This window comes from Mustela putorius, unplaced genomic scaffold, assembly GCF_011764305.1.
Source record: "Mustela putorius furo isolate JIRA1106 unplaced genomic scaffold, ASM1176430v1.1 tig00000407_pilon_pilon_pilon, whole genome shotgun sequence".
In the NCBI taxonomy this organism is placed as follows: Eukaryota; Metazoa; Chordata; class Mammalia; order Carnivora; family Mustelidae; genus Mustela; species Mustela putorius.
In genome coordinates, this window is record NW_025421373.1 from 26,918,783 (window position 1) to 26,944,771 (window position 25,989).

The window sequence follows — 25,989 nt, forward strand, 5'->3', positions numbered from 1 at the left end:
AAAGTCTCCCCCGGGGACCTGTGGTGAATTTCCCCCTCTTTCTTTCCTCTTTCCTGGGGAAACCTGCCCTGGAGCCCAGCCTGTCTATGCAGGGCGGGTCCGGAAGAAGGGCCAGGCTGGAGTTGGCGGGAACGGGGCGGGTGTTTGTAATCTGAATCAGGGAATGGAGCCGGTTGATCCTGAGGAGTTTTTCTCCACACAGTCTGATTCTTTTCATGTTGAGAGATTGTTTTTTCCTTTTTAATGATGAGGATGAAGATTACTTAGAAGTAGTAAACTTTGTGTGTGAATCTGAATTGAAGTATTTTGCATTTGCTGTGTGCTGGGCCCTCTCCTGTTCTGTTCAGGGAACCCTCACGGCTGTGCTGTGAGATAATCAGGACTTCAGTCTTAGAGATGAGGAAACTCAAGTTCAGAGGGGTTCTCCGGGGGCAGAGAATGTGTAGTAGATAATAAATCCGTGTAGTTACGATGGGCTGTCTGCTCTCCTCCACTGTTTGAATGAAGGGGCGGCAGTTGAGGCTGAGAGAGCGAATCTCGGGGTGTTACACAGTCAGCCGCTCCACTTTGCAGGGAAGCTGCCCTCTGTCCGCCCCCCCACCCCCACCCTCGGCACCCACTTCTGCCCACCTCATTCCCTGCTATCCCACATTAGCTGTGGTGGTTTAGCTCCCCTGCTGCCTGCCGCTCTCAGTAACCTGAATGAAAATGGTGAGTTGGCCATGCAGATCCAGGTTCACGAAGTCTCCTGGTGTTCCACCCCGACGACTACAACCAGACGTAGAGGAGAGGCTTTGGTGGGCTTCATTTAAGACCCAAATGCAGGTGTATATTTAGGAAGCCCCTTCACCCCCTGGAACTAGAATCATTAACCTACTTCTTTGCTGAGGATGGTCCTATGGGACAGAAAGTGGCTTTTCTCCTTTTCCAGCTACCTGTTAGCTCCTGACTTGCCTTTATCAAGGAGGAAGGTCCTCCTGCAGCCCCTTTCTGCCATCCTGCTCCTGTAGAACGGTGGGCCTCAAGCAGGGCCCGCCGCACCACACTTGTACCTCCAGTACCTAAGAACCTCTCTCTGTCTTCAGTAACTCCATTTATCAGGAAACACCAAAAGTGCTCTAAGATGGCGCCAGGAAGGAGTTTTGACCCTACCGGTGGACACCTGGGGTTCATGGCCAGCCCAAAGAGCACTTGAACAAAGAGGGTTGGGACTTCTGGCTCTCATCCTGGCTGTTCCTAGGGAGGCACCTTCAGGGCTCGGTTCCCTATCTGCAGACAGAAGGGATTAGAACCATAGTCCTTTTTGCTGCTCTAACCTTCTATGACTGTTTTCTTGTCCAGGTGCAGGGTGGCGAATTTAGTGTTTCCTGAGCTGGGCTTGGGTCAGTGGCAGCTGGCCCAAGTGTGAGAACACAGAGGCAGGAGGAGGGGGCTTATTCCCTGTTTTGGCTGGGATGATACTGGACGTGGGGACTGGCACCTGCGCAAAGGATTGGTTTTCATTGGGAGCCATTTCAGATGCCAAGCCCTGTATATATTGTGGAGCTGAAGAGTGTGTTGGTTGGTTGCCTGGTGAGGGAGGATGCTGGGGGGGTGAGGAGGATGGGGACCCAGAAAGGGATGTGTAATTGAAGTCAGAAAGTCTAGTCTTTTTTTCTAGTCTCCCACAGGGCCTGACATCAGTGCATTCGAGCCTTCCCGGCTTCTCCTAGGCCCCCACAGGATTTTAACAGATCTAGGAGTTTTTTTTTTTTTTAAAGATTTTATTTATTTATCAGAGAGGGGGGGCGGAGAGAGAGCACAGGCAGACAGAATAGCAGGCAGAGGCAGAGGGAGAAGCAGGCTCCCTGCCGAGCAAGGAGCCCGACGTGGGACTCGATCCCAGGACGCTAGGATCATGACCTGAGCCGAAGGCAGCTGCTTAACCAACTGAGCCACCCAGGCGTCCCGAGATCTAGGAATTTTACATAACGGCAGAAGTAGTTCTCTCTCCCTAGTGCACCCTTATGTCTCTAGGAGACTTTGTTCTTCCTTAGAGTAGAGGCAGTCTAAAGTTCTATCTGTGAGCAGAACAAGAGCAGGGCACTATGGGTCCTGGGGGCAACAGGGGGCTAGCTGGGCATGGGGCTTTTTCAACAAACTGCACATGTGTATGTCCAGATCAGCCATATTTTCTCAAGTCATCTTGGGGTTGGTGAGGGAAATAGGGATTCACTGTGGTCTTATAATGGCAAGATGGCTCTCCCATTAATTGAAGCCCCAACTTTCAGTACATTACATGTCCTTTTGTGATCTTGGTGGGTGAAATGTCAGGCAGGGTGATCACAGGATAGGACTCCTCCCAATTTTAAGAAAATTTTAAGAAAATAGAAGAAACAGTGACCTAAAGAACTTCTCCTCACCTTTTCAAGGAAAGTCTCCAGGAACACCTTGCTCTCTGAGCCTCATTCTCTTCTCCTGCTCATGGTTAATGAACTTGAAGTTGCAGGCCCTTGGCCTGCTCTTGTCCTGATAGCATGCAGGGAGTGTTTTGGGGGCTGGAGCATGGGTCCTTGGAGAAGTGATGACTGCCATAACTCAGGTGTAGTCAAGGGAGATAATCCTGTACCAGCTGTTTCTGCCAAGTCCTGGCTTCAAGCAGCAGCCCAGTTGAGGAACTGGGTGGTGGTAAGCTTCTTGGAGCCACCCAGGATTGGCAAGAAAGTTGGTGCATAGTAGCTCCCTGGTTCTACAAGCTTCATCCTCTTGGGACTGAGAGATTTTCTGGGTTTCCCCTGTCTGGCACCGAGGATGGAAGAGGCTATGGGCTGGGTTCCACAGCTCCAGCTCTCAAGGTCTGTGGGGTATCTTGAGGGGCAGTGGCTCCGGTAGGGTTTGAAAGTCAAAGATACTGTGGCCAACGGATGCCTGGGTGGCTCAGTTGGTTGGAGGACTGCCTTCAGCTCAGGTCATGATCCCGGAGTCCTGGGATTGAGTCCCACATCGGGCTCCCAGCTCCACGGGGGAGTCGTCTTCTCTCTCTGACCTTCTCCTCGCTCATGCTCTCTCTCACTGTCTCGCAAATAAATAAATAAAATCTTAAAAAAAAAAAAAAGTAATACTGCGGCCTCACAGTAGTCACGGGCTCTTTCTACTCATTAAGAGAACATGGGTCTGTTCAAAGGGTAAAAAATTCCTTTTGAGGCCAACTAGGGAGATTTCTTTGCTCAGGGACTGGGGGCAGCTCTTGCCTTGGCATGGTTGGCCAACAATGGAGTCAAGGTGATTGGAGAGAAGTGGGTGAGCAGAGCCCCAGGATGTACCTTTTCCCATGGATCTCTGGGGGTGGCAAGGTTCAGAAACCCTTGTTCTTCAGACGTGTGTTTGGAAAATAAGTGTAGGTGTAGAAGGGACCAGACCCTTTAGAGTTACTTCTTTTTATAAAAAGCCCATGTCTTTGTTGAAATGACTGGAAAATTCCAAACAGAATTAAATCACTGTTAACATACTACTTTACTCCTGCTAATATTTGGTTATATGGCCTTCTAGATGTCCTACTAGTGTGTATGTGCATATACATGGGGCTTTTAAAAAATAGTTGAAAGAACTTGAGCAAGCAGGGGGAAGGGCAGAGGGAGAGGGAGAGAGAATCTCAAGGAGACTTCGCTAAGCATGTGAGGCTCACAACTCTGAGATCATGACCTGAGCTGAAACCAAGAATTGGTGCTCAGCTTACTGAGCCACCCAGGTGCTCCTAAATGTACGTTTTTTATTTGCTTTATAAAAATAGGATTGCAGGGGTGCCTAGGTAGCTCAGTTGTTCAGTGTCTGCCTTCGGCTCAGGTAATGGTCCCAGGGTCCTGGGATCAAGCCCCACATGGGACTCTGCTCAGCAGGGAGCCTGCTTCTCACTCTCCCACTCCCCCTGCTTGTGTTTCCTCTCTCGCTGCCTCTCTGTCAAACAAATAAATAAAATCTTAAAAAAGATTGCAACTCTTCTCATTTATTGCGTATATCTTTTATCTCTGGCAGAGAGCATTATCTTTTTTAATGACTGCTATAAAAATTGTTGAACTAATTTCTTTAGCCATTTTTCTGCTGTAGGACATGAAAGGTTTTCAATTTTTTAAAGTTAGACATAGCAGCTTCTGTTATGTACAACAGGTTTTTATGTAACTCCAAACACGCATCTCATTTGTATGATTGGGATAAATTCCTAAAGGCAGGACCATTGAGTCAAGTGGGTCTCACTTTTGCTTTGGGAATTTGGAGAGCAGTCTTTCCTGAGTGGCTAACCCTTCTGTTGACTGCAGTCATTGAGGACTGAGCTGGCCTGGGTGAGGGGATGGGGAACCTTAGAAGAGAGAGCCCTAGACTTGATTGCCAGCTCAGGGTTTTTATCTTGCCTTCCCCGTGATCACTAGTTTGGGCCTGCTCACCCACAGGCTTCCACAGTATTAGAGCCTGAGAAGGCCTTTCAGATCCTTCCTTTTTGGAATCTGCTGGGATTAGGGAGCCTTCCGCTATAGAGCCGGCTCTGGCATGGCCTCAGTCATGGACTTTTACCCTCCCCAGGACTCAGGGCCCTCTTTATGGGAAGGTGCAGAGCTGGGAGGACCCTTCTGCTTCAGAGCTGAGTTCCTGGGCTGTTGGCTGCTGTTTGTGTCCATGATCTCACTTTCTGTGATTGCTTCTGAGAGGCTGGTACAGTTGTTGCTGTGTCCTTTTCCTCTTCACCACGTCTTCCTCCTTTGGAAACCTGCACGTTGTTTGATGGTGTAGGGATGGTAAAGAGGGTGAGGAGCTAGTGGTGGCCTCCCTCCATGGGTTTTACATAACCACCTCTCCCTTCTTGTTCCCACAGAACATTCTGCTCCAGCCAAAGTGGTGAGGGCGGCAGTTCCTAAACAGCGCAAAGGCAGCAAGGTAAGGAGACCTAAGCAACCGAAGGGGACTTTCTTGAAGAAAAGAGGTGGTGGCCTCTTCTGAGCTTCCGGGTAGTTCTGGATCTTCTCTGTAGTGGCGGAGCCCTCCGGGCCTCTAGTGTGGATAGTTGTAGTGGACAAACTGTGGCTTCTGATCTCTTGGGGGAATGGTATGTGGGGTGAGGGGCTGAATGGCAGAGACAAGGCCACCCCAGGGCCCTCATAGAATGTGTCTTACAGGTTGGTGACTTTGGAGATGCAATCAACTGGCCCACACCTGGAGAGATAGCCCACAAGAGTGTACAGGTATGTCTGTGGGGAAGAATGGGCAGGTTTGAATGCTCTGGACATACACACATTTGGTTTCTTAAGTTGTCAGAGCCTTGGATCTTACCTTACTCGGTTTTTTAGGAGGAGTGGTTGGTATAATATGGCAGCACTGAAATAGCTAAGGATCATCATCATTTGAGCCCTTGCTGTATGTCAGGAACTGCCAAGTGCTGCTTACCATTGCACCTGTCCCTCACGGTGACTTAGAGACGGGTCCTTTAGCAATTCCTGTTTTACAGATGAGGCCACTGAAGATAATAACTGTGAGCCCTTGGGAAAGGCTCATAACCAGCCCTTGATGGTCAAGTGGGGATTGGAAGTCAAGTATGTTAACGTTGTTCCAGAGCTTGTGTTTTCCATCAGCCGTACTTGGGTTGCTAGTGAGTGAAGCAGGAGACTGGCCATTAGGCCAAGTACCCACCTCTAGACCATATGTCTTAGGGAAGCTTTTGTAACGCACTCTAGTCCCAGCAGAGGGGGAACTCCAGATCAGTCCTGTCTTTCTGGTGTTTTTGTGCTGGGCTGATGGCCTAGATTCCTCACTAACTGTGACTTCTGGCCTTTATGCCATAGACAGGGTTACTGTGGACAAGCTGAGGGCCAGCAGCTCTTCCATTCCACAGACTGCCAGGACAGTATGGTCTTGTGGGGAGTAAATATATAGCCCCTGTGTCCTAAGGGTTGTTTCTCAAGACTCAAGGAAGATGGAGAGACCGATTGTTTCCCACCTGCTGCCTGCCTGACCACGCTTCCCCAGTGGAAGCCTCTCCGGCATAAAAACGGGACCTTAGAATACATCTAGTCCAACTCCTCACATGCTTCAGTTCCCAGTTCCTGCCCTGTCTCTCTAGTAGCAGGGGTTCCCTCCTGTCCCATCCCAGGAGGCTCTCAGGTACACGTCACCACCCTATTACTCTGCTTCCCGCTGCAGCCACAGTCCCACAAGTCCCAGCCTACCCGGAAGCTGCCACCCAGAAAAGACATGAAGGAACAGGAGAAAGGAGAGGGAAGCGATAGTAAAGAGAGCCCGAAAACCAAATCAGATGAATCTGGGGAGGAGAAGAATGGGGACGAGGACTGCCAGCGAGGGGGCCAGAAGAAGAAAGGTGAGTGACTTGGCAGCAGGGCTTGGGAGAAGTGGCAGGCAAACTGTGAAGCATCAGAACTTGGGGCTGCCAGATGGGTTTCCGGAGCCCCGAGAACTCCTTGGGAGGCTGACTGACGTAGGCCTCTGGGCCCGCAGTCTTCACTTCTGCCTTCCGTCTGTCAGTTCCTTGTGTTACTTAACAAGCATCGGTAGGCCCTGTTCTCAACAGTTGGGCTCCTAGCAGTGCACAGAACAGATGAGGTCCCTGCCTCAGAACAACGAGTGTATTTCGCTGTATTGCTGTCCCATGTAAGATTTTGTTTAAAGGCAAGAGTTCCCATTTCCTTGGCTAACGTGTTCAGGGTTATGGGTTAGCTTCTCTAACAGAGATTCAAAGTAACAGTGTTTTAAACAAGATAGAAGGTTCTTTCTCTCACCTGACAGCTGGGTGTAAGTAGGCCAGCTGTAGAATGGCGACCATTTCATCTCGTTTTCCTTTCCTCTTGCTGTGGTGTGTTGGCTCTTTTTGTCCAGGGTGGCTCACTCTTTGCTTCTCATTTCAACTAGCAGGAGTGGAAGAGGGGGAAAGTAGCTCCCTTTGAAGGACTCAGCTTGGAATTGACTACTTTAACTCTTGTAGACAGGATTTTGGCACATGTCTAAAGGGAGCCTGGAAGTGCAGTCTCAATTTTGGGCTCCCATGTGTCTGGCCCCAGAAGGGGGTTCTCGGACCATGGAGAAATTGATATTAGGAGTCAGCCAGGACTGACTGTCACCCTGAGGTCCATGGCTTCCTTATTTTAGAGGTAAAATGAGGTCCAGTGTGGGAGGAGGAATTTGCCCAAGGTCATCAGATTGGAATCAGACCTTTTGCTCCAGACAGAGGAGTAACAGAGATAGGGATGGCTAGAAGGGACCTCTCCTTCAAGACTTCCTCATGTCCTCATGCCGTCCTCCAGGGAACAAACACAAGTGGGTTCCATTACAAATAGACATGAAGCCTGAAGTGCCCAGAGAAAAACTGGTCTCGCGCCCTGCTCGCCCGCCAGAGCCGCGGCACACAGCTGCCAGCCGAGGGGAGATCAAAGGTATGCACCGCCCACTGGGGAGCGCCTGGGCACGGGGGTCACCCTCAGGCGTGACCCAGTGCCCCTCTCCCCATAGGGTCTGAGCCTGCCACCTACGTGCCCGTGCCCATGGCCCCCCCAACCCCAGCCTGGCAACCAGAGACCAAACCGGAGCCTGCCTGGCACGACCAGGACGAGACCTCGAGTGTGAAGAGTGATGGGGCTGGTGGGGCGCGGGCTTCCTTCCGTGGCCGTGGACGGGGGCGTGGTCGCGGCCGGGGACGCGGCCGGGGTGGCACTCGAAGTACGTGAGGCCCCTTTGGGCTCCGGGATGTCCGAGGGAGTGTGGCGGGGGCGGTGGGCAGGGATCTCCCTTCCCTTATGGCACCCATTTGCCCCGTAGCCCATTTTGACTACCAGTTTGGCTACCGAAAGTTTGACGGTGCAGAGGGGCCTCGCACCCCCAAGTACATGAACAACATCACCTACTACTTTGACAATGTCAGCAGCACTGAGCTTTACAGTGTGGACCAGGAGCTGCTCAAAGACTACATCAAGCGGCAGATGTAAGTGGACGGGAGCCTTCTTCCTGAAGAGGCATAGGGTGTCGGGACCTGTCAGAGGGTGGCTGGCGGGCAGAGCAGCGATGGGCAGGTCTTCCTGGAGTTCTGCTCGCCCCAGGGGCTGCCCCTGGCTGGAACTGGGAGAGAAAGAACTGCTGCTTATCCTTTAAAAGCTGAATTTTCATAAAGGTAATATTTATTGCAAAAGTAATACCATATCTGCCCTAAGAAAATTAGAAATACCACCAACAAAAAGGAGAGGGAATGTCCATTGTCTACCCTACTCAGCAGTTCTCTTTGTAATGGCAGCATGGTCAGAATGCTGGCAGACACGTGCAGGGTTCTCCCTGTTTGCGGGGTGCAGACTTAATTGTTTTACAGGATTGTCTTATTTGTCCTGCACTAGTCCTGTGAGCTAGGTCTTACCTCTGTTTCAGAGATGAGCAGACAGACCCTGGAACTTGCCCAGAGTCTCACAGCTGGTAAACAACAAGGCACAGATTCTATCCATTTCCTTCTGATGGCAAAACCCTAGCTCCTAACCACTCCCATATATTGTCCCTTGGTCCAGTAGGGAAGCCATACAAGGAAGTAGATCATTTCAGGAGAGTGTGACAGTATTTTGGGACAAGAGAAAGTGACTGGTAACAGTGGAACGGGTTGTAAAGGCGGATGAGGGGTTTGCCAGGTGTACAGCGAGCCTGAAGGGCTGGGGGAATGGGTCTGACCCAAGGTTAGGGAGCCACAACAGGATAACATTTCTTTTCAGCCTGTTACTGTACATACGTACAATAGGGTCAGGGTTGGTCAGAGGCTATGTGAGGTGGCCGGGGTGTACAGGATGAGGAAGGCAGTCTCCTAAGTGATGCAGCAACCCTCCATCTTCTCCCCTCCACCTAGTGAATACTACTTCAGCGTGGACAATTTAGAGCGAGACTTCTTCCTGCGGCGGAAGATGGATGCTGACGGTTTCCTTCCCATCACCCTTATTGCTTCCTTCCACCGAGTGCAGGCCCTTACCACTGATATTTCACTCATCTTTGCGGTAGGTCTCCCTCCCTGGGGCTGGGGTGCAGGGGAAGGAAAGGTCCTTACTTACGGAGCTGGAGTGTGGGCCCCCGCAGAGAACCCTGGAGGAGTCCTCATCTGATGACCTCTGCTAAAGCTTCAAGGCTTGGCTGGCCTCTCTGCCTCCCTCCTTCTCTCCTCTCTCTCCCTCTTACTATGGAAAATTGCAGACATTTACAGAAGTAGACAGAATGGTATGATGAACCCATCGCCCAGCCTCAGCAATTGTCAACTCATGGCCTGTCTTACTCCATCTATCCCCCATCTGTTTCCTCTTCCAAATTACTTTGCAGAAAATCTCAGGTAACCTGACATTTCATCCATGTTTCAGTACTTATCTCTAAAAGATAAATACCTGGTTTAAAAAAAAAACAAAACCAAAACGTGGTCACCGTATCATTATCACATATAAAGATATTAACAATTCCTTAATATAGCCAAACAGTCCATTGCAATTCACCCTATTTGGGGGGAAAAAAAATTTGTACTCGATGAGAATCAGGATCCAAATAAGACCCATGTGTTGTCTTGCTAAGTGTCCTCTTGCCCTTTTTCCTTGCAACTCATTATTTGGATAAAACTGGGTTGTGTATTTTGTCTAATTTCTCATGGGACACAGTGGTGGCATCTGACGTGTTCATCTGTATTCCAAATTTTGTGTAAACTGCTGATGCAGAGACCTGATCAGATTCAGGTTTGGGGGGTTTTCCTCCCCTTTTTGTCAAGACTCCTTTATAGATAATGATATGTTCTCTCGGTGGCACAGAGCATTTCATTTGTTCCCTTGTGATGCAAGCTGCTGTCTGTCGATCACTGCCTGCTATTTCAGTAGGGACTGTGGAGTGGTGAAATTGTAATTCTATCACTCTGTCTTCATTTGTTAGCCGGAATACCTTTTTAAGGAGGGACTTTGCCTCATCGGCTATTCAGTTACCAAGAGGTATGGTTTGTACAGAAAGGGTTGATAAAAGCCCGATCTTTCCCTTTGTTAACCAGTTGTCAGAATTATGAGTTGATCCCTAATAACTTGCAAGGGCTTGGGTTGGTTTGGTTGGTTTTTGTTTTGCTTTAGTGTCTTTTGGTAGCATCCCAAACCTGCGGATTCAGCCTTACTGCAGCCTCAGCCCGTTGCAGTTCCTGTGCTGAATCCAGTTTTCCCTCCGTGGCTAGCGGAGCCCCGCTTGATCTCGTATACTTCCTGCCTCAGATCTGGAATAGGCCATTTTTTCAAGGAGCCCTAGGTCCTCTCTTTTGGGGAAGTGGTGTTTATGTACCACACAGTCTGAGTTATAGGAATGTTTGTTGCTGCTTTGATTGGTCATTGTTTCTAGAGCTTTTTTTTTTTTTTTTTAATACATCAGGAAATTATACTGATATTTTCTATTAAAGTTCAGGATTACACAGTCTTTACTTAATACCAATGGTCTTTTTTTTTTTTTTTATTTGAGAGAGAGACAGTGAGAGTATGAGTGAGGAGAAGGCAAGGGGGAGAAGCAGACTCCCCATGGAGCTGGGAGCCAGATGCGGGACTCGATCCTGGGATTCTGGGATCATGACCTGAGCTGAAGGCAGTCACTTAACCGACTGAGCCACCCAGGCGCCCAATACCAATGATCTTTTATGTCTAATACTCCTTTCTCCTATACCCCAAGTCCTCATTGCTGTTGACCTCAACGTAATTCCACATTTGTTTTATTTGATAGTTTATATACCTTATTCTCGTAATAATACCTCTACTACTACTAAAAATGTGGGAGGTTTTTGCTACTTATACCTCAAATGACTGTATTCTCAAGTACTTGGAATAATCTTTGTGTAATTTTTGTCTCTAATTTGACATATATTTGTTTTGTTAGTTTCATCTTGCTCTCAAGTTTTAGGGATTGCTTTTTCCCCTCTAATTTCTAATTTGTTTTGCATTTAGGTAAAATATTTACATGGTTCTAAAGTCAACATGGTATCCTCCTAGAAGTCCGATTTAAAATTCTTTCACTTCTGCCTTCCTTTTATTCCCCAAAGGCAACTTGTTTTGAATCCTTCCATTAAAAAAAAAAATTAGCAAATGCCACTCGGTGTATTTGTATCCTTCCCCTGTGTTAGTTGGGTGGCACCATGTAATGCATGCATTTCTTCACCTGTACTTTTGCTTTCACTTAATACATTTGGGAGCTGACTGCATGGTAGTACATAAGAGAAGGATGTTCGTCGTTCCTGCTTAGAGCTGCATATATATCTCGCTGTATTTTTGCCAGTGTATCTTTGATGTAGATTTCTAGAAGTGAGAAGGCTGCACTATGGGGCAAATTGCTGGGTTCCCTTTCCTCAGGGACTCCCTCCAGCAGTGTAGCAGAGCGCCTCTAGCTGTGGCCTCACCGACAGAGCGTATTGTCCTGTGTCGCACTGTGGAAGTGTCTCCCATTTCCACTGCAAAAGATTCTTAAAGACAACTCTCCTCTCCTCCACTCTGACCCTTTTTCCTAGAGATAAACACCCATAGGCGTTTACCTGTGAATCCTAGAAGAATGTGTATGTAGTTTGTTTGTATTTATTTAAAAGTTCAAACACCAATGGCATCTTAGACACATTGACCTAGGCCTGCTTTTTTATGGCTCTTTCCCCCTCAGCACATGCGAAGCTATTTTTTAACATGTGAGTCTTATAGCACTGAATGGGTGCGCCGTCATTTATTTTAAGTTGTTGGTGTGCTGGCAAGTTGGGTAGTTTCTAGTGTTTTCCATATTACAGACAATGTTGTGAATGGCTTTTTTATCTTTACACATAATGTAATCTGTCTATGGCCCTATTTCTCTGGGGGTAGATTGCTAGATATCGAATGGCAAGGTCACAGGGCAAGTGTGTTTTTCATGTTGGTCCCCTCTTATAAGTTTGATTTCGTAATTTGATGCCAGTTGTGGAAGATGGTGCCAGTTTTCTTATACCCCCGTCAGCACCAGACTCTTAACTGAGCTCGTGGGGCCCAGTCATCCATCTGCCAGCCGCCCAGACCTCATTCTGTCTGAGTCATTCCTCTTCTCCCCTACAGGCCCTAAAGGACAGCAAGGTGGTGGAGATCGTTGATGAGAAAGTCCGCAGGAGGGAGGAGCCAGAGAAATGGCCTCTTCCTGGTCCCCCAATAGTGGATTATTCCCAGACTGATTTCTCCCAGCTTCTCAACTGCCCCGAGTTTGTGCCCCGTCAGCATTACCAGAAGGAGACAGGTAGGTGCTGCTGGCCTGTGGGCGCCTTCTTGTTGTCCTTGTCCTTCAGCCAGCACTCCTCCTCAGAGCTGGTGTCAGGAGGACTGGAAGGTTGAGGACCTCACCTTTCCACCCTTCAGAGTCAGCGCCTGGCTCTCCCCGGGCCGTCACCCCAGTGCCAACCAAAACGGAGGAGGTCAGCAACCTAAAGACGCTGCCCAAGGGCCTCTCTGCCAGCCTGCCTGACCTGGATTCTGAGAACTGGATCGAAGTAAAGAAGAGGCCGCGGCCGTCCCCAGCACGGCCCAAGGTGGGTGGGGCTGGGCCTCAGAGGGGCTAAGCCCACAGGCTGGCTGGCTCTTGGCTGTGACGTGAGCCGAGGTCAGCAGTGACTGTGGGAAAGCTGCTGGGCTCGTGTCCCCTTCCAGTGAGGATCACCTCTCAGGACAGCCCCCGCTGTGTGAGTTCCTGAGTGGCATTCTTCACAGGAGGAACTCCTATGGCCCCTGGCAGCAGTGTCCCTGGTTTCTTGGTGTTTGGCTCTTTGTTTTGCCCCATTGAAATCACTGGGGCTGCCGTAGTGCCCGAGCGTGTCCTCACTGTCCCCTATATAAGCCACTCAGGCTCTGTGAAGAGTGAAGGGAAAGAGCAGACACAGAGCCTGGATGTAGAGTTAGTCTAGACATGAACACAGGTTTCCTATCACTGATGGCTGTTGACCTTGGGAAGCTTGTTGTTTAGTATCTCAAGTCTTCAGTGTTCCCATCTTCAGAGGAAAGAAAGAAGGGCTTAGACGGCTCTCGAAATTGTAAAGCAATATGCCAGCAGTACACATTGAGTCCACTCTGAGAAGTGTTTCCATTTCAAACTAAAACTAGTGCCCCCTTTCCAGGAGCAAATGTGTGCTCCATCTGCCCCACTCCCCACCTTCTCTTGGGAGATCTCTTTGGTTTAGGGCTTGTGAGGAGGCCTCACAGATGACCTTGGACTGTGGGTCTCTGAAATGCTGTGTCCCCTTTTCCATTGTACCACTGAGACTGCCTCCCTCTTGTTCATACCCTGACTTCCCTCTCTGTTCTGGCTGTGATCCTTCACACCGTGTCAGGGATCAGGCCAGTCACGAGGAAAACATTGGAGAGGGACCTTATGAGTTCCAGACCTATAGGCTCTCAAGGTTTGGAAAGGCAGGCAGGCTTAGCCCCCATTCCACAATTAGAGCCCTGTTGTTCCCACCAGGCCTATCCTGAAGCTTACGAGAGAGTAGGTTTGGAGTTTATATGGGAGGTTTTTTGCATAGAGGGAATTGACCTTTTGGATAGAAATTGTGAGGTAGACAAATGCTTCTGCCCTGAGGTCTCAGATAAATTCATTCTAGCAACACTCTGAAATATTTTCTTTTTGCCAGAAGCAGCCTGTTTTCTCTTGCCTCTAGAACATGCTGTCCTTTCTGCCTCATACACTCTTTGTTCCTGCCTTCATCTGGCTTACTTATGTTCCTCCTTCTTCTGTCATTACATCTCCCAGGAAGCCTTCCCGGACTGTCCTCACTCCCACCTCTGGCTGGTTAAGTGCCGATCCCTGTGTAGTCCACAAATTCTTTTTTTACTCTTGACCAATACCACACTGCATTTGGCTGGCTGGTGGTTTGACTTTTCTCCTGCCAAACTGTGAGCTGCCTTAAGTTCAAGAATTGTGTCTTCTATAGGGCCTGGTATCAGTGGGTTCTTGTTAACTCATCAAAGAGTTGAGCATCTGGGGTAGTTAAGCATCTGCCTTCAGCTCAGGTCATGATCCCAGGGTCCTGGGATTGAGGCCTTCATCAGGCCCTTTGCTCAGTGGGGAACCTGCTTCTCCCTCTCCCACTCCCCCTGCTTTGTTCCCTCTCTCGCTGTCTCTCTCTCATTCTGTGTCAAATGGAAAAAAAAAAAAGAGTTGAACATCTGCTATTGCTAAGTCCCAGTCTAGGTACTAAGGATACGATGGAAAGCAAGGCAGCCGTGGTCCCTGTCTGATGAAGCTCTCCTTTTCTTGGAGAGATTTTGGATAGATGGAATGGATGGATCAACGGGTAGAATCGTGTGCCCACTCCCAGGCTAGGTAAATGAGAGCACAGGTGGCTGCAGGGCCTTGTCCCCTCACCGTTTGAGAATGACTGTGATGTCAGCTGGGAGAGAGGAAGCCTAGAGTCGTAGGCGACAGGCTGCAAGGCTGGCAGCTGTGGCTTGCTGGCATTGCCAGGGCCTCTCTCTCGGTGACAGCTACAGAGGCTAGTCCAAGACCCCCTGGTAATCTCACCCCGCATTCTTCATTTTCCTCATTTTAGAAGTCCGAGGAGTCCAGGTTCCTCCACCCAACCTCTCTGCCCCAGCAGCTGCCCTCTCAGCAGCTCATGTCCAAGGAGCAGGAGGAGCAAGAGGAGCTCGATTTCCTGTTTGACGAGGAGATGGAGCAAATGGATGGGCGGAAGAACACCTTCACCGCCTGGTCTGATGAGGACTCTGACTATGAGATTGATGACCGGGATGTGAACAAGATCCTCATTGTCACCCAGACGCCGCCTTACATGCGTCGGCACCCTGGGGGGGACCGCACAGGCAACCATACCTCGCGTGCCAAGATGAGCGCGGAGCTGGCCAAGGTCATTAACGATGGGCTCTTCTACTACGAGCAGGACCTGTGGACCGAGAAGTTTGAGCCTGAGTATTCCCAGATCAAGGTGAGGCTTGGACACAGCAGTGGGGGTGGAGCCTGGGGTGTCTGTAATCTGTGGGAGTGAGGAAGGCTGATTCGCTGTGTGCCCTTGGGCACAGAGTCTCAGTATCCTTGTGTATCAAGAGAGGGTGGTAAGTCACACTTTGCAGGGGCATGAAGTGAGGAGAGATGGAGAGACACTTTGTAAGCTGTGTCCCTGTTAGAGGCGATCACTGTGCTGCCTCAGCATCCATGTTCAGTGTCCTGACAGCCACACTTGTGGGGAAGAGAAGAACAGACTGGATTATTCTCTTCTTAAAAATTTAGGCCTGGGGCGCCTGGGTGGTTCAGTGGGTTAAGCCGCTGCCTTCGGCTCAGGTCATGATCTCAGGGTCCTGGGATCGAGTCCCGCATCGGGCTCTCTGCTCAGCAGAGAGCCTGCTTCCCTCTCTCTCTCTCTGCCTGCCTCTCCGACTACTTGTGATTTCTCTCTGTCAAATAAATAAATAAAATCTTTAAAAAAAAAAAAAAATTTAGGCCTATATAAAAGTTTTCAGGAGCCTGTTTTGAGTATGGAAATTAGAGAAAAGACAGGTTTAAAAAAAAAATCCCTGCTGACTGGAAACAGTCAAAACTTGCAGATTTGTCCAGAGTAGCTGTGAGGTGGGCCTGTGCTGTAGTAAGCAGCAGGGAGTTTGGTGGAGGTGAGGAGACAGTGGCAAGAGGAGAGTCAGCAGCCTGTGCGGAGCTCCTCATCTAGCCTTGCTGTAAAGAGGGCTGGGCCAGCACTCAGCCCTTCTGGGTCGGCACGCTGGTGTCCAGGTAACTGGGGCTGGGGAATGGTGTGGGGCAGCTGAGAGCCTGGGGACCAGAATTCCACGTATGTGGACGTGGGAGCTGCCCCCTGCAACTTCCTGCATGTCTTGATTCCTAAACAGGCTGGGGCAGTCTTCTTACTAACACCGACACCCCACCCATTCTGTATCCTCCACAGCAAGAAGTCGAGAACTTCAAGAAAGTCAACATGATCAGCCGGGAGCAGTTTGATACACTAACCCCAGAGCCCCCCGTGGATCCCAACCAGGAGGTCCCTCCTGGGCCACCCCGCTTCCAACAAGGTGAGAGAGGGGTACCACTTGGCCTGGGTGGGAGAGTACAGCCCTCTGACGGGGGGCTTCCCAGGTGCAGTCAGTCACAGGCCCACCCCCCGCTCACTGGCCCACTCTCTCTCTCTGCAGTCCCCACCGACGCCCTGGCCAACAAACTGTTCGGTGCTCCGGAGCCCTCCACCATTGCCCGTTCTCTACCAACCACTGTCCCAGAGTCGCCAAACTACCGCAATGCCAGGACCCCCCGCACTCCCCGGACACCACAACTCAAAGACTCAAGTCAGACATCACGGTTTTACCCAGTAGTGAAAGAAGGACGGACGCTAGATGCCAAGGTGAGGGGCTCCTGCTGCGTGGCTAAGAGTCTTGGGCTCACTTGACCGCATTCCAGTGCTTTGCTGCATTCCCTTGCCTGAGCCAGGAGACTGCCAAATCCCAGACCTGCTCTGTGTTCTTAGGAAGGTGGGCTGCCTCGGGATCGGGTGGCCACATCTGAGGAAGGCACTGGGTGTGAGAGTTGGTAGCCCCGTGTCGCCATGATAAGGCCCAAGGAGGATTGAGCAGCTGGCTCCTTGGGCTCCCAAACCTCAGTTTTCTCACCTATGGGATAGACGTGACCAGTCTCTGGCTCAGAGCTGTGGACCTCATGTGTGAGAGACTAGATAAAGAAATTTTTTCTAAATTGTGAAGAACTCACACACATGAAGGAATCTTAGTCCTACAAATGCTTGGTGTTTCTCAGAGTTCTGTGAGTTAATAACATACTCTGGACTGACCTTTGCAGATGCCTCGAAAAAGGAAGACAAGACACAGCTCAAACCCGCCCTTGGAGAGTCACGTGGGCTGGGTGATGGATTCCCGAGAGCACAGGCCCCGGACGGCATCCATCAGGTGCTGGCGCAGTGGAGAGGAGAGATGAGGCTGATGGCAGGGTGGGCGGGAAAGCCAGGCAGTGGATGGAACCAAGAGGAAGGAACCTCTTTGGTCTGTAAATTAAAGAAGGGGTCCTTACCTAAACCCCCAAATCTGAAGAAGTCTAGAGAAGTAAATCCAGGGCCTGGGAAAATTTTCCCAAAGCAGTGGTGTCACAGCCCTTCAGACCAGAGGCTCTCAGAGAATATCTGTGAATTGATTTTTGGAAGTAGATACCCGCTGCCTGCCTCAGGATAGCCAGGTCATTAAAGAAAAATACAGATTCCTGGGCACTCTACTCCTTGCACAGATGGCACAGACTGGGAATAGGTGTGGTTTTAAAGAAAAATACAGATGGATTACCCCATAATAGTTCATCAAACAAAGTTAAATGTGAACCTGGGTTAAATAAATGCTTATAAGCTCAGGTTTGGGCATTATGCCAATCTGGGATGTACAACAGTCCATGACCCAGGACAAGTCTCCCAGTCTGTGTGAGCCTCAGTGGCTGCTTTGTAAAACCCATCAAAGGTCGACTCGAAGAGTGATCAGGCCGAAGGATGTCGGTTGGCCTACCATAGTACTTAGGTCTCTTTGTTGCCCTTTGAGAGGCTAGATCTTGGCTGATGGACCAGAGGAGCCCCTCCTTACCTGATGGCCAGCTGCTCCAGGGAACCTGGTGACACTGTCTCTCTCCTGGCCTCTAGCTCCAGCCCCTCAGAAGGGACACCTGCAGTTGGCAGCTATGGCTGTACCCCACAGTCTCTGCCCAAGTTCCAGCACCCTTCCCATGAGCTGCTCAAGGAAAATGGCTTCACACAACACGTCTACCACAAGTATCGTAGGCGCTGCCTTAATGGTAAGTAGCACAGGGGCAGAGGGGCCTAGCCTCGGGGGCCAGAGTGTAAGGGCTGGTGGAGCAGGTGATTCTGCTTTCTTCTGACCTTAGAGCAAGAAAGATTGGAGTTAGACTCAGGCCACGTAGTTTTGGAATACAGGAAGCTAAAAGAATCTGATACTCAGAACATTTCTGTTCCTTGATCTTCCTCTATTGATAATAAAAAGGTATCAAAAGTTTACCTATTTCTGGCATGGCTGTTAAGTCGGCTGTTGTCCACTGTGGCCCACTGTTGATCATAAAAGGGTGTGCGTGGGGCGGCATAGATTCTCTAGAACAGGGGCGCTTACCCATGGCCTGTAGACCAAATCCAGCTAGCTGCCTATTTTTGTATGGCCCTTGAGCTTAGAACAGTTTTTACATTTTTGAGGGGTTATGAAGGAAAAAAGAGGAACCTACGACTGAGACCACATGAAGCCTATAAAGCTTAAAATATTTACTCTGGTCTTTTATAGAAAAAAGTTTGCTGACCCCTGCTTTTAGAAGGTGGTGTAAGGAAAGACTGTCTAGATATTCCCATGTGTTTCCTTTTATCATACAGTGAGATATCTTTTAACTGTAGATTGTCAGTTTGGCTGTAAAGATGCTCAGAAGCAATCTCAGTGCTCCTGCGGAGTTGTTACTTTTAATTCCTCCCCCCACACCCCTTCTCAGTTAGCAGCACATGGCTGCTAAGTGCTTCGCTCATCTGTCTTACTCCCCTGTGTATTTGGGTGTGTGGTGACTGCTTTTTTGAGACAGAATTCACATACTCCACAGTCGACCCATTTAAAGTGCGCAGTGTCGTGCAGTGGCTTTTAGTATATTCCAGCATTGTGTGTCTGTCCCCGGCATCGATGTTGGAATATTTTCATTAGCATCGCGGAAGAGAACCTGTGCACCTTACCAGTCACTTCCCACCTCCTCCCCTGCAGCTCCTCCCAGGCCTGCAGTCTTAAGGATTTGCCTGTTCTAGACTTTTCCCGTAAATAGAATCATCCCATCAGCGGTCCTTTGTGGCTGGCCTCTTCCCGAGCGTGCTGTTCTCACACTCGATCTCTGTGGTAGCACGATCTCTGTGGTAGCACGGTACCAGTACTTCACTCCTGTCCGAGGCTGGCTAGCACTTCAGTAGAGGGACATTTCATGTCTCTCTGTCACCGATGGGCCTTTGGGTTTCCACTTTCTGTCTCTGCTGAATAATGCCACCATGAACATGTCCATTTTTCTGTGGGCGTAGGTTTTCATGTGCAGAGTCATGTGATAACTCTGTTGTTTAACCTTCGGAGGAGTTGTGAGACTTTTTCCCAAAGAGGGGCCTCCATTTGTTGTTCCTGATAATAGAAAGCATGAGGCTTCTGATGGCTTTGAGTCCCCCCAACACTTGTTGTCTGTCTTTCTGGTAGTGGCCATCCTAGTAGATGTGAAGTGATAAGTAATACCTCCTGGGGGGTTAGATTTGCGTCCCCCCCCCCAACCCCATAGCTGTTCGTGCTGAACATTTTTTTTCATGGGCTTATTGGCCATTTGTATATCTTTGGAGAAATGTCCATTCAGTTCCTTTGCCTACTTTTTAACTAGATTATTTGTCTTTATTATTAAATTATAAGAGTTCTTTATATATTGTAGGTACAAGTTCCTTATCAGATTCATGATTTGCAAATACTGTTTTCCACTCTGTGGCTTGTTTTTTCACTTTGTTGATGATGTCCTTTGAAGCACAGAGGTTTTTATTTTATATTATATTTATTTTGAGGAAAACTTACTTATTTTTTAGTAGTTTTAAGATTTTATTTATTTGTCAAAACAAGAGTGTAAGCACAAGCAGGGAAGGGAGTGGCAGGCAGAGGGAGAAGCAGGCTTAAGGAGCCCGATGTGGGACTCGATCCCACAACCCTGGGACGAAGACCTGAGCCAAAGGCAGATTCTTGATTGAGCCACTCAGGCGCCCGTGGTTTGTTTTTTTTGTGTGTTTTTTTTTTGTTTGTTTGTTTTAAAGATTTTATTTATTTATTTGACAGAGAGAGATCACAAGTAGGCAGAGGCAGGCAGAGAGAGAGAGAGGAGGAAGCAGGCTCCCTGCTGAGCAGAGAGCCCAATGTGGGACTGGATCCCAGGACCCTGAGATCACGACCTGAGCCGAAGGCAGCGGCTCAACCTATTGAGCCACCCAGGCGCCCGCCCGTGTTTTTTTTTAATGATACTAAATTTATTTCTTCTTTTGTTGTTTGTTCTGTGGTGTGTGTTTTTAATGTTACTCTTTTAATTGTTAATGTCTAGGATTCCTGAAATAATAATTGGTAATAAATAATTAATATAAGTTGTTAGATTACCAAATTATTTGTTGATGCTTTTCCTTCTTCAGCTACGCTTGAGAACAGTCATATTTGAGGTTAAAAGCTAGACTGCGGTGACTTGGTTTAGAAACCGATGCCACCTGCTTCTGGGTGCCCCACAGCAGGGCCTGACACAGGATCATGTTCAGTAACTGTCTCTTCAAACACCACAAGGACAGGGATGAGCCAGGGAATTGGTGGGGGAGAGGGTATAGGAGAAAGGACCAAGTCCTTGAGCCCAAGAACATTTGTCCCCTGAATCACAGGCAGTGTGGCCCTAACACGTCTTTCCTCCTTCCTTCCCCCTCAGAGCGGAAACGCTTGGGCATCGGCCAGTCTCAGGAGATGAACACTCTCTTCCGCTTCTGGTCCTTCTTCCTCCGAGATCACTTCAACAAGAAGATGTATGAGGAGTTCAAGCAGCTGGCTCTGGAGGATGCCAAAGAAGGCTACAGGTGAGTGGCATGTTGGGTGCGGGGTGGGGGCTGGCTGGTGCTTGTGTGGGGGGTGAGCGATCCTGGTGGGTCTGCTTCCAGAACTGTAACCAAAAATCTCTGATGTATATCCCAAATATACTTCATAAAAGGATGATAATTTTTTTTTTAAAGATTTTATTTATTTATTTGACAGAGAGAAATCACAAGTAGATGGAGAGGCAGGCAGAGAGAGAGGGAAGCAGGCTTTCTGCTGAGCAGAGAGCCCGATGCAGGACTGGATCCCAGGACCCTGAGATCATGACCTGAGCCGAAGGCAGCGGCTTAACCCACTGAGCCACCCAGGCGCCCCTAAGGATGATAATTTTTGAATGAGTAATAATGTTCACATGGTTCAGATGCAGAGAGGTCAAAGATTGTATCATGAGCGGTCTCCTCAGCCACACCCTGCCTCCAGTTCTTTCCCCACAGACAGTGAGCATGGTCAGAAGCCTGTGGGCTTTCCTAAAAATACTTTGCTTGAGTAAGCAAGGATATCCCCGTAGTCTCCTACTAGGTCCCTGTTGTTTACCCAGAGATTAGTCTCTATTAGATACTATTTTGCAGTTTATTTTTTTGCACTTATTTTTTTTTTTTAAAGATTTTATTTATTTATCTGACAGAGAGGTCACAAGTAGGCAGAGAGGCAGAGACAGAGAGAGGAGGGAAGCAGGCTTCACACAGAACAGAGAGCCTGATGCGGGGCTCAATCCCAGGATCATGACCTGAGCCGAAGGCAGAGGCTTAACCCACTGAGCCACCCAGGCGCCCCGATTTTTTTTTTTGCACTTTTTTAAATAAAAAAAAATTTTTTTTAAGATTTTATTTGTTTGCTTATTTATTTATTTGTCAGAGATAGCACAAGCAGCACGAGTGTTTGGCAGAGGGAGAAGCAGGCCCCCACTGAGCAGGGAGTCTAATGCGGGACTTGATCCCAGGACCCTGAGATCGTTACATGAGCCGAAGGCAGGCACTTAACCAAATGGGCCACTCAGGCATTCCTAATACTGTGTTTTAGAGATCATTCCATGTCCATATATAAATAACTTTCTTGTTGCTTTTTATAGCCAGTATAGGCTTAAGCCGTATGGATGTATCCCAGCTTATTTAACCAGTCTCCTGTTAATAGATACTTTGGTTGTTTTCAGTATTTTGCTATTAAGAAACAAATACCTGGAGCACCTATGTGGCTCAGTCAGGCATCTGCCTTCCTCTCGGGTTGTGATTGCAAGGTCCTGGGATTGATCCGCAGATCAGGCTTCCTGCTCCATGGAGAGCCTGCATCTCCCTCTCCCTCTGCCTACTGCTCCCCCTGCTTCCATGCTCGCTCTCTCTGTCAAGAAGATAAAATCTTAAAAACAAAACCAAATACCTTTTAAAGATACTTTTCTTTCCCCCAAATAAAAGATTCTCTCTGTAAGCAATTTGGAAAGTACAGAAATATATTTTTTAAGATTTTATTATTTGACAGAGACACAGCGAGAGAGGGAACACAAGCAGGGAGAGTGGGAGAGGGAGAAGCAGGCTTCCAGCTGAGCAGGGAGGCTGATGCGGGGCTGGATCCCAGGACTCTGGGATCATGACCTGAGCCAAAGGCTGACACTTAACAACTAAGCCACCCAGGTGCCCCTCAGAAATGTTTAAGAAGCTGTGGGGAGAGAAACCCTTCAATCCAGAAATTACCAGTATTAATGTCTTGCCATATTTAATGCATTTAGATCATCACATGAATGCCTATTGGTATCTTTTTTTTTTTTTTTTAAGATTTTTATTTATTTATTTGACAGATTATAAGTAGGCAGAGAGGCAGGTAGAGAGGAGGAAGCAGGCTCCCTGACGAGCAGAGAGCCCGATGCGGGGCTCTATCCCAGGACCTTGAGATCATGACCTGAGCCAAAGACAGAGGCTTTAACCCACTGAGCCACTCAGGCACCCCGTTGGTATCTTTTTTTTTTTTTTTTTTTTTTTAAGATTTTATTTATCTGATGGAGAGAGAGACAGTGAGAGAGAGCGAGCACAAGCAGGGGGAGCAGCAGAGGGAGAGGGAGAAGCAGGTTCCCTGCTGAGCAGAGAGCCTAATGCAGGGCTCGATATCAGGACCCAAGCTGAAGGCAGACACTTAATAGCTGAGCCACCCAGGCGCCCCTCCTGTTTGTTTCTTATCATTTATAAGCATTGCTTTTTTCCATGTCATTAAAATATTTAACTTTCTTGTCTTACAGAAATTCTTGCATGCTTTTTGTTGAAAGTTTCGAAAATACAGATAAGATCATTTGAAAATCCCAACTCCCAGAGATAACCAGTGTTGATATATTTAAGTATGTGCCCTTCCAGGGGGTGCCTGGATGACTCAGTGGATTAAGCCTCTGTCTTTGGCTCAGGTCATGATCTCAGGGTCCTGGGATCAAGCCCCACATTGGGCTCTCTGCACTGCAGGGAGCCTGCTTCCCTCTCTGTATCTGCCTGCCTCTCTCCCTACTTGTGATCTCTCTCTCTGTCAAATAAATAAAATCTTAAAAAAAAGTATGTGCCCTTCCAGACTTTGCATACCTGTGTAGATGTGGAAATTACATATTTGTTTATAAAGTGGGCTCATTATCACATAACATTTTTTTTTAAGATTTATTTATTTATTTATATGACAGAAATCACAAGTAGGCAGAGAGGCAGTCAGAGAGAGGAGGAAGCAGGCTCCCTGCTGAGCAGAGAGCCCGATGTGGGGCTCGATCCCAGGGCCCTGGGATCATGACCCGAGCTGAAGGCAGCAGCTTTAACCCACTGTGCCACCGAGGTGCCCCTCACATAACATTTTGAAACACATTTTTTCCACTTGATAATCTATCATAAGCATCTCAGTATTCCTTGATATAGATTTAAGTTATATATATTTTTTTAAGTTTTTATTTATTTATTTAACAGACAGAGATCACAAGTAGGCAGAGAGGCAGGCAGAGAGAGAGGAAGGGAAGCAGCCTTCCTGCTGAGCAGAGAGCCCGATGCAGGGCTTGATCCCAGGACCCCGGGATCATGACCTGAGCTGAAGGCAGAGGCTTTAACCCACTGAGCCACCCAGGCGCCCCTTAAGTTGTAATTTTTTGGAAAGATTTATTTATTTGAGTGAGAGTGAGCGAGTTAGCACTGAATGCAAGCACACAAGGTGGTGAGGGGCAGAAGGAAAGAAAAGAGAGAGACTCCTAATCAGACTCTATGCTAAACATGGAGCCCAACACGGGGCTCGATCTCACAACCCTAAGATCACTATCTGAGCTGAAATCAAATGTTGGACATTCAACTGACTGCACCATGTGGGTACCTCAGGTTATAATTCCTAACAATTTATATTCTGTTGTACAGATTTACCATGATTTTTCTTAACTGCTTTTCTAAGACATTTAAATTTTAATAATGTTATGATTAGTTTTATATATCTGTAGAATACAAAAATGTATTTTTTGTCATTTCCCTGGCATACTGTTCGTAGAAGTAAAATTTTTATTTTTTAAAAAAATTTCATTTATTTGCGAGAGAGCGAGAGAGAGCAAGCACAAGTGGGGAAGTGTGCAGAGAGGGAGAAGCAGGCTTCCTGCTGAGCGGGGAGCTCGACACGGGGCTCAATTCCAGGATCCCAAGATCACAGCCTGAGCCAAAGTCACGCTTAACCAACTGAGCCACCAGGTGCCCTAGAAATAAAGTTTCTGAAGTCAGATAAGCAAACTTACTAACGAACATGGCCACATGACTTTGTAGAGAGCTCGTCCCTGGCAGACTTTTTCTGTACAGGGACATATGAGAAATATTTCAGGCTTTGCCAGACATTGGAGGGGGAGCTGTCTGTTACAAGTACTCAGCTCTGCTCCTCTGGCACAAAGAAGCCAGTGACGTTTCATGAACAAATGAGTGTGGGCAGGGGTCATTGTTCATTTTTCTGGAGTTTGCTGGCCCCTGGCAAACCATAAGCTGCTAGACCCGACTTAGACTAGCATTAAATATTAGTCTTCTTGAAGATTAGTTAGCATTTTCTTGAAAATCCGTATGCTTAAATGGTTTCCTAGTTCATTTGGGATGCAGGTATATTTCCCTGTTGTACAAATACAGAAACCGTGTCCCAATTTTACTGGCTTGTGTTCTACAGATATGGTTTGGAGTGCCTTTTTCGATACTACAGTTATGGCCTAGAAAAGAAGTTCCGGCTGGATATCTTCAAGGATTTTCAGGAGGAAACGGTGAAGGACTATGAAGCTGGTGAGAGCTGGAGTTGGAGTTCTGCAAGGCCTGGTCATCCAGGCCTTCTTTCCCTTCTCCCTCCCTGGGTCAATCCAGGTCACATCCCACCTCCTGGTTCCCTGAGCCTCTTTATTCTCAACTCCTCACCAGCCTGGCTTCTCTCTGACTCTGCCTCTTCTTTTCTGTAGGCCAACTCTATGGACTGGAGAAGTTCTGGGCCTTCTTGAAATATTCCAAAGCCAAAAATTTGGACATTGACCCCAAACTTCAAGAATACCTCGGCAAATTCCGACGTCTGGAAGACTTCCGAGTGGATGTGAGTGAAAGTCTCTCCTTTTTCTGACCCCTGTCCTGGACAGAAAACTGGACCAGAGATCAGGATACCTGGGGTCTTGTCCCAGCTGTGCCACTGGCTTAGGGACTCTTACAGGTCTTCACCTGTAAAATAGAGGGTGAGAAGTGGACTCTTACCCCTAATTGGAAGGGTTTTTATGGTTGCTTCTCCCTCCCTCCCATGTTCTCATAGCTAAATATCCTAATGCCCTCTCCCTTTTATCTCCTACCCCTCCTTACTGGTGAGCCCTGGTCAACCATAACTAGTTGACTGGGGTGAGTACTCAAGTAAAAGTCGTTTTTTCTGAAGACGCCAGTTCCAGCCCTAGAAGTTTATAGATTCTGTTTAACACCCCACCACCACAGCCACGGTCTTGTCTTCTCAGAGCAGTGACTCAATGGTGACATCCAGTGGTGGTTCAGAGTTACTGCTGCTAGACATATCAAGGGAAGCACTAGAGTGATGGATGTCTCTGTGTTACATGTGCTTCAGGGAGTCCAGAAATGAAACTTTTTCTTTTACAGAGTTTGTAATATGTTAGATGTATGCTAATCATCTTATTCCCTTTGGAGCCTTTTAGCAAAAATATAAATATAAGTAAGTAACAATAGTACTCCTCAAATGTATTAAAAAACTGCCACTGATTGAGTGATTACCATGGGCCAGGCACTGTGCTGGGCACTTTATATTGATCTCCTTTAACCTTTATAATGTGGTGAAGGAGGCAGAGTTTATTGTTACTGTTGCTGAACCAGTGGGTAAATGGGAGCCCATGACCACCCAGTGAGATGGTGGCAGTGCTGCTCAGCCCTCCCAG

The 25,989-nt window shown here is 48.2% G+C and overlaps 1 protein-coding gene across 6 annotated transcripts in view; it reads left to right on the forward strand.

The window, feature by feature from the left end:
* The window catches only part of LARP1 (La ribonucleoprotein 1, translational regulator), an 89,076-nt gene that overhangs the window by 58,488 nt on the left and 4,599 nt on the right, over positions 1-25,989 (forward strand). For 2 of the 6 annotated variants that reach the window (XM_045079602.1, XM_045079597.1), the window contains exons 2-18: positions 4,844-4,905; positions 5,145-5,210; positions 6,166-6,340; positions 7,281-7,409; positions 7,486-7,692; positions 7,792-7,954; positions 8,852-8,996; positions 12,063-12,237; positions 12,357-12,526; positions 14,540-14,932; positions 15,902-16,025; positions 16,146-16,351; positions 16,801-16,907; positions 17,636-17,787; positions 20,452-20,596; positions 24,747-24,856; positions 25,027-25,154. In XM_045079602.1, the coding sequence (XP_044935537.1) occupies positions 6,217-6,340; positions 7,281-7,409; positions 7,486-7,692; positions 7,792-7,954; positions 8,852-8,996; positions 12,063-12,237; positions 12,357-12,526; positions 14,540-14,932; positions 15,902-16,025; positions 16,146-16,351; positions 16,801-16,907; positions 17,636-17,787; positions 20,452-20,596; positions 24,747-24,856; positions 25,027-25,154 (2,478 nt within the window). In that variant the 5' untranslated portion in view covers positions 4,844-4,905; positions 5,145-5,210; positions 6,166-6,216. Of the gene's footprint in view, positions 1-4,843; positions 4,906-5,144; positions 5,211-6,165; positions 6,341-7,280; positions 7,410-7,485; positions 7,693-7,791; positions 7,955-8,851; positions 8,997-12,062; positions 12,238-12,356; positions 12,527-14,539; positions 14,933-15,901; positions 16,026-16,145; positions 16,352-16,800; positions 16,908-17,635; positions 17,788-20,451; positions 20,597-22,836; positions 22,975-24,746; positions 24,857-25,026; positions 25,155-25,989 lie in introns of those variants that run through there. The other 4 variants (XM_045079598.1, XM_045079599.1, XM_045079600.1 and 1 more) reach the window with 4 other exon arrangements.